Below are 9309 nucleotides of genomic sequence, written 5' to 3'. Positions count from 1 at the left end.
AACATTGAAACATAATATGTTTGTTGTTAAGCAAAGCTATCTGATTTTAACGTATAAAATTCGATATTACGTAAGGCACTGCTAAGGACAGTAGTCATGCGGGGTCCCTGCCGGAAGGCCCCCATGGTGGAGAAGTAAACATACATATTCAGAAATAAACATTAGCTAGCATTGGCAGTATTGATTTGAAATATCTTTAAATTATTTTACATTGATCATTACACTATGGCAGATGATGGCGAATTGGAGAAGTATGTTATAATCTATCCCATTGCCAGACTGGTATTTCTTGCTTGATGTGAATTTCTGGGGTGTTTTGAAGGGGGAGCTAACGTTAGCCAAGGAACGTCAGCTAGTAGCGTTAGTCAAGTAGCTAGGTCAATGTGATTTATTATACTATTAAAATAGCTAGTTAATTGTTCACCAGCTTAGCTACTAGGTAGCTTGCTATGCGTGTCAATGATTAGCTAGCTATGTTTCAATTATTTGTTGCATGACTATCTAGATAACTCACAAAGATTGAATTGTTGTCGAGATTCAGTAGGGTACTGAATGCCAGCTTAACAAGTTGAGGATATTTTTGAGTCACAGCTGCTGGAAAGTGTGTGTGTGTGTGATTCTGTATTTCCTGTGCACACTTGTCTGGGATCCATGGTCAAAGGGCAGCTGTAACAGTTGATCCGTAGTCAAAGGGCAGCTGTAACAGTTGATCCATGGTCAAAGGGCAGCTGTAACAGTTGATCCATGGTCAAAGGGCAGCTGTAACAGTTGATCCGTGGTCAAAGGGCAGCTGTAACAGTTGATCCGTGGTCAAAGGGCAGCTGTAACAGTTGATCCGTGGTCAAAGGGCAGCTGTAACAGTTGATCCATGGTCAAAGGGCAGCTGTAACAGTTGATCCGTGGTCAAAGGGCAGCTGTAACAGTTGATCCGTGGTCAAAGGGCAGCTGTAATAGTTGATCCGTGGTCAAAGGGCAGCTGTAACAGTTGATCCGTGTTCAAAGGGCAGCTGTAACAGTTGATCCGTGTTCAAAGGGCAGCTGTAACAGTTGATCCATGGTCAAAGGGCAGCTGTAACAGTTGATCCGTAGTCAAAGGGCAGCTGTAACAGTTGATCCATAGTCAAAGGGCAGCTGTAACAGTTGATCCATGGTCAAAGGGCAGCTGTAACAGTTGATCCATGGTCAAAGGGCAGCTGTAACAGTTGATCCGTGGTCAAAGGGCAGCTGTAACAGTTGATCCATGGTCAAAGGGCAGCTGTAACAGTTGATCCGTAGTCAAAGGGCAGCTGTAACAGTTGATCTGTAGTCAAAGGGCAGCTGTAACAGTTTATCCGTGGTCAAAGGGCAGCTGTAACAGTTGATCCATGGTCAAAGGGCAGCTGTAACAGTTGATCCGTGGTCAAAGGGCAGCTGTAACAGTTGATCCGTGGTCAAAGGGCAGCTGTAACAGTTGATCTGTAGTCAAAGGGCAGCTGTAACAGTTGATCTGTAGTCAAAGGGCAGCTGTAACAGTTTATCCGTGGTCAAAGGGCAGCTGTAACAGTTGATCCATGGTCAAAGGGCAGCTGTAACAGTTGATCCGTGGTCAAAGGGCAGCTGTAACAGTTGATCCATGGTCAAAGGGCAGCTGTAACAGTTGATCCATGGTCAAAGGGCAGCTGTAACAGTTGATCCATGGTCAAAGGGCAGCTGTAACAGTTGATCCGTGGTCAAAGGGCAGCTGTAACAGTTGATCCGTAGTCAAAGGGCAGCTGTAACAGTTGATCCATGGTCAAAGGGCAGCTGTAACAGTTGATCCGTAGTCAAAGGGCAGCTGTAACAGTTGATCCGTGGTCAAAGGGCAGCTGTAACAGTTGATCTGTAGTCAAATGGCAGCTGTAACAGTTGATCCATAGTCAAAGGGCAGCTGTAACAGTTGATCCATGGTCAAAGGGCAGCTGTAACAGTTGATCCATGGTCAAAGGGCAGCTGTAACAGTTGATCTGTAGTCAAAGGGCAGCTGTAACAGTTGATCTGTAGTCAAAGGGCAGCTGTAACAGTTGATCTGTAGTCAAAGGGCAGCTGTAACAGTTGATCCATGGTCAAAGGGCAGCTGTAACAGTTGATCCATGGTCAAAGGGCAGCTGTAACAGTTGATCCATAGTCAAAGGGCAGCTGTAACAGTTGATCCATGGTCAAAGGGCAGCTGTAACAGTTGATCCATAGTCAAAGGGCAGCTGTAACAGTTGATCCATAGTCAAAGGGCAGCTGTAACAGTTGATCCATGGTCAAAGGGCAGCTGTAACAGTTGATCCATGGTCAAAGGGCAGCTGTAACCGTTGATCCATAGTCAAAGGGCAGCTGTAACAGTTGATCCGTGGTCAAAGGGCAGCTGTAACAGTTGATCCGTGGTCAAAGGGCAGCTGTAACAGTTGATCCGTAGCCAAAGGGCAGCTGTAACAGTTGATCCATGGTCAAAGGGCAGCTGTAACAGTTGATCCGTAGTCAAAGGGCAGCTGTAACAGTTGATCCGTGGTCAAAGGGCAGCTGTAACAGTTGATCCATGGTCAAAGGGCAGCTGTAACAATTGATCCGTGGTCAAAAGGCAGCTGTAACAGTTGATCCATGGTCAAAGGGCAGCTGTAACAGTTGATCCATGGTCAAAGGGCAGCTGTAACAGTTGATCCATGGTCAAAGGGCAGCTGTAACAGTTGATCCGTAGTCAAAGGGCAGCTGTAACAGTTGATCCGTGGTCAAAGGGCAGCTGTAACAGTTGATCCGTGGTCAAAGGGCAGCTGTAACAGTTGATCCGTGGTCAAAGGGCAGCTGTAACAGTTGATCCGTGGTCAAAGGGCAGCTGTAACAGTTGATCCGTGGTCAAAGGGCAGCTGTAACAGTTGATCCGTGGTCAAAGGGCAGCTGTAACAGTTGATCCGTGGTCAAAGGGCAGCTGTAACAGTTGATCCGTGGTCAAAGGGCAGCTGTAACAGTTGATCCATGGTCAAAGGGCAGCTGTAACAGTTGTTCCCACTGACTCAGCAGATCAACCCAGGACACACATGACATGTGCCTCTAGCTCTGTGACTGACTATCTTAGGCTGGCATAGCGCCTTCTCTCTCTGCTTTTTATCCTGCTGTTTTCCTTCACTTTTATTATCTTTACGTATAACGTAAACGTATAAAATTCGATATTACGTAAGGCACTGCTAAGGACAGTAGTCATGCGGGGTCCCTGCCGGAAGGCCCCCATGGTGGAGAAGTAAACATACATATTCAGAAATAAACATTAGCTAGCATTGGCAGTATTGATTTGAAATATCTTTAAATTATTTTACATTGATCATTACACTATGGCAGATGATGGCGAATTGGAGAAGTATGTTATAATCTATCCCATTGCCAGACTGGTATTTCTTGCTTGATGTGAATTTCTGGGGTGTTTTGAAGGGGGAGCTAACGTTAGCCAAGGAACGTCAGCTAGTAGCGTTAGTCAAGTAGCTAGGTCAATGTGATTTATTATACTATTAAAATAGCTAGTTAATTGTTCACCAGCTTAGCTACTAGGTAGCTTGCTATGCGTGTCAATGATTAGCTAGCTATGTTTCAATTATTTGTTGCATGACTATCTAGATAACTCACAAAGATTGAATTGTTGTCGAGATTCAGTAGGGTACTGAATGCCAGCTTAACAAGTTGAGGATATTTTTGAGTCACAGCTGCTGGAAAGTGTGTGTGTGTGTGATTCTGTATTTCCTGTGCACACTTGTCTGGGATCCATGGTCAAAGGGCAGCTGTAACAGTTGATCCGTAGTCAAAGGGCAGCTGTAACAGTTGATCCATGGTCAAAGGGCAGCTGTAACAGTTGATCCATGGTCAAAGGGCAGCTGTAACAGTTGATCCATGGTCAAAGGGCAGCTGTAACAGTTGATCCGTGGTCAAAGGGCAGCTGTAACAGTTGATCTGTAGTCAAAGGGCAGCTGTAACAGTTGATCCGTGGTCAAAGGGCAGCTGTAACAGTTGATCCATGGTCAAAGGGCAGCTGTAACAGTTGATCCGTGGTCAAAGGGCAGCTGTAACAGTTGATCCGTGGTCAAAGGGCAGCTGTAACAGTTGATCCGTGTTCAAAGGGCAGCTGTAACAGCTGTAACAGTTGATCCGTGGTCAAAGGGCAGCTGTAACAGTTGATCCGTGGTCAAAGGGCAGCTGTAACAGTTGATCCATGGTCAAAGGGCAGCTGTAACAGTTGTTCCCACTGACTCAGCAGATCAACCCAGGACACACATGACATGTGCCTCTAGCTCTGTGACTGACTATCTTAGGCTGGCATAGCGCCTTCTCTCTCTGCTTTTTATCCTGCTGTTTTCCTTCACTTTTATTATCTTTCTGTCTCTTTCTCTATTCTTCCTTTTTCCTCCTATTTATATGTTAATTAATATCTCCCTCTCTTGCACCCTAAACTCTCTCTGTCACTCTCTCCATGTGCCATGTAGACGTGCAGTGGAGGAGCTGCTGAAGGAGACCAGTAGGGCTCGGGTGCGAGCAGAAACTATGGGTCCAGCAGGCTGGTGAGCGGCATACGTTAGTAAAGGATCTGGTAAACCATCTGTTATGGGTTTTTGGCTTTCAATGCAGAATGTACTTGACACATGGCAAGGTGTGACAGACCAAGACTGATGCATATCAAAGACATTGGCTCATATTGAAGGCCTTGCTGGATTTGAAATGTTAATTTTGGTTCAACTGTCTTCCAGGATGAAATGTCCACTGCGTAGCACCAACAAGCGTTTCCTGCTCAACACACTGCGCACCACCATCCCACAGCGCCGCCCTGCTGGCCACTCAGGAGAACAGACATCAGAGTGTAGGAGGCGCAGCAGGACCCCATCCACAGACCACAGAGACAGTCACAGACGACACAGGGACGAAGACAGTCATAGGGACAGCAGAGAACATAGTCTCAAAGATGGACACAAGAGAGACAAAGACAGAAACACGTGCCACAGAGACGGCTACAAATACAGAGGGGTTGGAGACAATGATAGATACAGACATAGAGACAAGAAACACCGGGATAAAAGTGTCCCTGGTCACAAAACACACAGTCCCCATTCTAAAGACCACTCCCCATCTGAAGTCCCTTCCTCTTGTAGAGACCGCTCTCTCCGCCGATAGTAGCTCCTCCTCCTCATCAGACCACGCCCATTTCAGGGCCAGTTCTCACTCCATAGGCCACACCTATCAATCAAACCAGCACCTGTCAAAGACACTCCCAGTGGGAGGACCCACATGTGACATCATAACCTTGTAGGGAGTGCTGTAACGGCATTACCAGAGGAGGTTTTCTCCCTCGAAGACATACATAACCATTGAATGACTGGAAAGAATGTATTGTCTGAGAATGTGAGAAAGATTGGGGTTGCTGTTGTCAGTTTGTGACAAGCATAACTGATTAAATTGCATTTGTTTCTACTGATCTTTTAACTGGAGGTCGTGTCTCTTCTATTCTTATTCTCAATTTTGACACACTTATTCCCATCTTGCACTCAGCTCTGTTATTTCATTGTGAATCTTGCTGGTACGATCTGTAAACTGACATGATCAAATCAAATTTTATTAGTCACATGTGCCGAATACAACAGGTGTAGTAGACCTTACAGTGAAATGCTTACTTACGAGCCCCTAACTAACAGTGCAGTTTCAAAAAATGTGGATAAGAGTAAATCAAATTAACAAGTAATTTAAGAGCAGCAGTAAAAAAGAACAAAATGCACGGGGGGAGCTGTCTCAGCCTCCAGCAAGAGGTAAAATATATAGTGAAAACAATAGTGGTCCTAAAACAGAACCTTGAGGAACACCGAAATGTAGGCCATAAGACTCCGGACTATTTGCATCATGTGCCTCCTCCTCCCAACCCCTCTTTTACGCTGCTGCTACTCTCTGTTTATCTCATATGCATAGTCACTTTAACTATACATGCATGTACATACTACCTAAATTGGCCCGACCAACCAGTGCTTCCGCACATTGGCTAACCGGGCTATCTGCATTGTGTCCCACCACCCGCCAACCCCTCTTTTTACGCTTCTGCAACTCTCTGTTCATCATATATGCACAGTCACTTTAATGATACCTACATGTACATACTACCCCAGTAAGCCTGACTAACAGGTGTCTATATATAGCCTTGCTACTCTTTTTTTCAAATGTCTTTCTACTGTTGTTTTATTTCTTTACTTACCTACACACACATACCTTTTTTTGGCACCATTGGTTAGAGCCTGTAAGTAAGCATTTCACTGTAAGGTTTACACAAATCAAATGTATTTATATAGCCATTCGTACATCAGCTGATATCTCAAAGTGATGTACAGAAACCCAGCCTAAAACCCCAAACAGCAAACAAAGCAGGTGTTGAAGCACGTTGGCTAGGAAAAACTCCCTAGAAAGGCCAAAACCTAGGAAGAAACCTAGAGAGGAACCAGGCTATGAGGGGTGGTCAGTCCTCTTCTGGCTGTGCCGGGTGGAGATTATAACAGAACATGGCCAAGATGTTCAAATGTTCATTTGACCAGCATGGTCAAATAATAGGTCTGGGACAGGTAGCATGTCCGGTGAACAGGTTAGGATTCCATAGCCGCAGGCAGAACAGTTGAAACTGGAGCAGCAGCACGGCCAGGTGGACTGGGGACAGCAAGGAGTCATCATGCCAGGTAGTCCTGAGGCATGGTCCTATGGCTCAGGTCCTCCGAGAGAGAGAAAGAAAGAGAGAAAGAGATAATTAGAGAGAGCATACTTAAATTCAAACGACACCGGATAAGACAGGAGAAGTACTCCAGATATAACAAACTGACCCTAGCCCCCCGACACATAAACTACTGTAGCATAAATACTGGAGGCTGAGACAGGAGGGGTCAGGAGACACTGTGGCCCCATCCGATGAAACCCCCGGACAGGGCCAAACAGGAAGGATATAACCCCACCCACTTTGCCAAAGCACAGCCCCCACACCACTAGAGGGATATCTTCAACCACCAACTTACCATCCTGAGACAAGGCTGAGTATAGCCCACAAAGATCTCCGCCATGGCACAACCCAAGGGGGGTTGCCAACCCAGACAGGAAGATCACATCAGTGACTCAACCCACTCAAGTTACGCACCCCTCCTAGGGACGGCATGAAAGAGCACTAGTAAGCCAGTGACTCAGCCCCTGTAATAGGGTTAGAGGCAGAGAATCCCAGTGGAAAGAGGGGAACCGGCCAGGCAGAGACAGCAAGGGCGGTTCGTTGCTCCAGAGCCTTTCCGTTCACCTTCACACTCCGGACTACACTCAATCATATGACCCACTGAAGAGATGAGTCTTCAGTAAAGACTTAAAGGTTGAGACCGAGTTTGCGTCTCTCACATGGGTAGGCAGACCATTCCATAAAAATGGAGCTCTATAGGAGCCCTGCCCCCAGCTGTTTGCTTAGAAATTCTAGGGACAATTAGGAGGCCTGGGTCTTGTGACCGTGGCGTACGTGTAGGTATGTACGGCAGGACCAAATCAGAGAGATAGGTAGGAGCAAGCCCATGTAATGCTTTGTAGGTTAGCAGTAAAACCTTGCCTTCACAGGAAGACAGTGTAGGGAGGCTAGCACTGGAGTAATATGATCAAATTATTTGGTTCTAGTCAGGATTCTAGCAGCCGTATTTAGCACAAACTGAAGTTTATTTAGTGCTTTATCCGGGTAGCCGGAAAGTAGAGCATTGCAGTAGTCTAACCTAGAAGTAACAAAAGCATGGAATAATTTTTCTGCATAATTTTTTGGACAGAAAGTTTCTGATTTTTGCAATGTTACGTAGATGGAAAAAAGCTGTCCTTGAAACAGTCTTGATTTGTTCGTCAAAAGAGAGATCAGGGTCCAGAGTAACGCAGAGGTACTTCACAGTTTTATTTGAGACGACTGTACAACCATTAAGATTAATTGTCAGATTCAACAGAAGATCTCTTTGTTTCTTGGGACCTAGAACCAGCATCTCTGTTTTGTCCGAGTTTAAAAGTAGAAAGTTTGCAGGCATCCACTTCCTTATGTCTGAAACACAGGCTTCTAGCGAGGGCAATTTTGGAGCTTCACCATGTTTCATTGAAATGTACAGCTGTGTGTCATCCGCATAGCAGTGAAAGTTAACATTATGTTTTCGAATGACATTCCCAAGAGGTAAAATATATATTGAATACAATAGTGGTCCTAAAACGGAACCTTGAGGAACACCGAAATGTACAGTTGATTTGTCAGAGGACAAACCATTCACAGAGACAAACTGATATCTTTCCGACAGATAAGATCTAAACCAGGCCAGAACTTGTCCGTGTCGACCAATTTGGGTTTCCAATTTCTCCAAAAGTATGTGGTGATCGATGGTATCAAAAGCAGCACTAAGGTCTAGGAGCACGAGGACAGATGCAGAGCCTCGGTCTGATGCCATTAAAAGGTAATTTACCACCTTCACAAGTGCAGTCTCCGTGCAATGATGGGGTCTAAAACCAGACTGAAGCATTTCATATACATTGTTTGTCTTCAGGAAGGCAGTGAGTTGCTTCGCAACAGCCTTTTCTAAAAATGTTGAGAGGAATGGAAGATTCAATATAGTTTTTAAAATTTTCTGGGTCAAGGTTTGGCTTTTTCAAGAGAGGCTACCTGTTGTATTCGGCACATGTGACAAATAAACTTTGATTTGATGTTCTGCAGTGGTAAACCCAGGGTTGACTGGCTGGGGTTGTATCCAAGTCACGCCCACATGTTCTACAGTGGTACGCCCAGGGTTGACTGACTGGGGTTGTATCCAAGTCACGCCCACATGTTCTACAGTGGTATGCCCAGGGTTGACTGTCTGGGGTTGTTTTCCACAGATGTAATGTGCCTTTTAATCCAGCAGGTGACGTGTGATATCCGCATTGACCCAGGGCCTTTGACCTTCGCGTTGTAATACAGCAGAGATGTTTTTGCAGTCATGTTCCTGGCGCTATTGATGGGGGAAAAAAACATAACAAAGCGAACAAACGGGGCCTTATCCAACGTTAGAATTATAAAGCCTAGGGAGATTTAACTGGTCCTGGTGAATATATTATTCTCGTGTTCAAATTACTCTTCTCGTGTTAATGATTTTTCCCTAAAATATAGTCTACATATTATTAGACCCACAAAATGGCACTTCAAAATCCCATAATGTAGATAGTATATTTGTTGCTTAATCCTTTCGATTTGACATTAAGCTGATTTGGAGTCGTTATTTCACATTGTCTCTCATTGTTTGATTTATGGTGCCGTAATTTCTTCACTCAGAATAG

The 9309-nt window shown here is 45.1% G+C and overlaps 1 protein-coding gene across 2 annotated transcripts; it reads left to right on the top strand.

Moving 5' to 3' along the window:
* The first annotated feature begins 108 nt into the window (after positions 1-108).
* Positions 109-5465, top strand: si:ch211-140b10.6 (protein POLR1D-like). Of its 2 annotated transcripts, none has more exons than XM_021620281.2 (3): positions 109-251; positions 4470-4544; positions 4731-5465. In XM_021620281.2, the coding sequence occupies exons 1-3, from the start codon at positions 226-228 to the stop codon at positions 5149-5151; spliced, it is 522 nt and encodes a 173-aa protein (XP_021475956.1). In that variant the 5' UTR covers positions 109-225; the 3' UTR covers positions 5152-5465. The 2 variants fall into 2 exon arrangements, with proteins under 2 accessions (XP_021475956.1, XP_036790885.1); XM_036934990.1 differs by lacking the exon at positions 109-251 and adding an exon at positions 3216-3355.
* Positions 5466-9309: the final 3844 nt, after the last annotated feature.

Source organism: Oncorhynchus mykiss, chromosome 11 (genome assembly GCF_013265735.2).
Source record: "Oncorhynchus mykiss isolate Arlee chromosome 11, USDA_OmykA_1.1, whole genome shotgun sequence".
In the NCBI taxonomy this organism is placed as follows: Eukaryota; Metazoa; Chordata; class Actinopteri; order Salmoniformes; family Salmonidae; genus Oncorhynchus; species Oncorhynchus mykiss.
The sequence above is the reverse complement of the archived record's forward strand: the minus strand, read 5'-3'. Positions and strand labels throughout refer to the sequence as shown.

What these genes read in the sequence shown, in the direction of transcription:
- si:ch211-140b10.6 (XM_021620281.2), top strand. Translation starts at nt 226, where the DNA reads ATGGCAGATGATGGCGAATTGGAGAA. An exon ending in GATGATGGCGAATTGGAGAA is followed by an intron (nt 252 to 4,469) that starts GTATGTTATAAT and finishes TGTGCCATGTAG; the next exon opens with ACGTGCAGTGGAGGAGCTGC. An exon ending in ACTATGGGTCCAGCAGGCTG is followed by an intron (nt 4,545 to 4,730) that starts GTGAGCGGCATA and finishes ACTGTCTTCCAG; the next exon opens with GATGAAATGTCCACTGCGTA.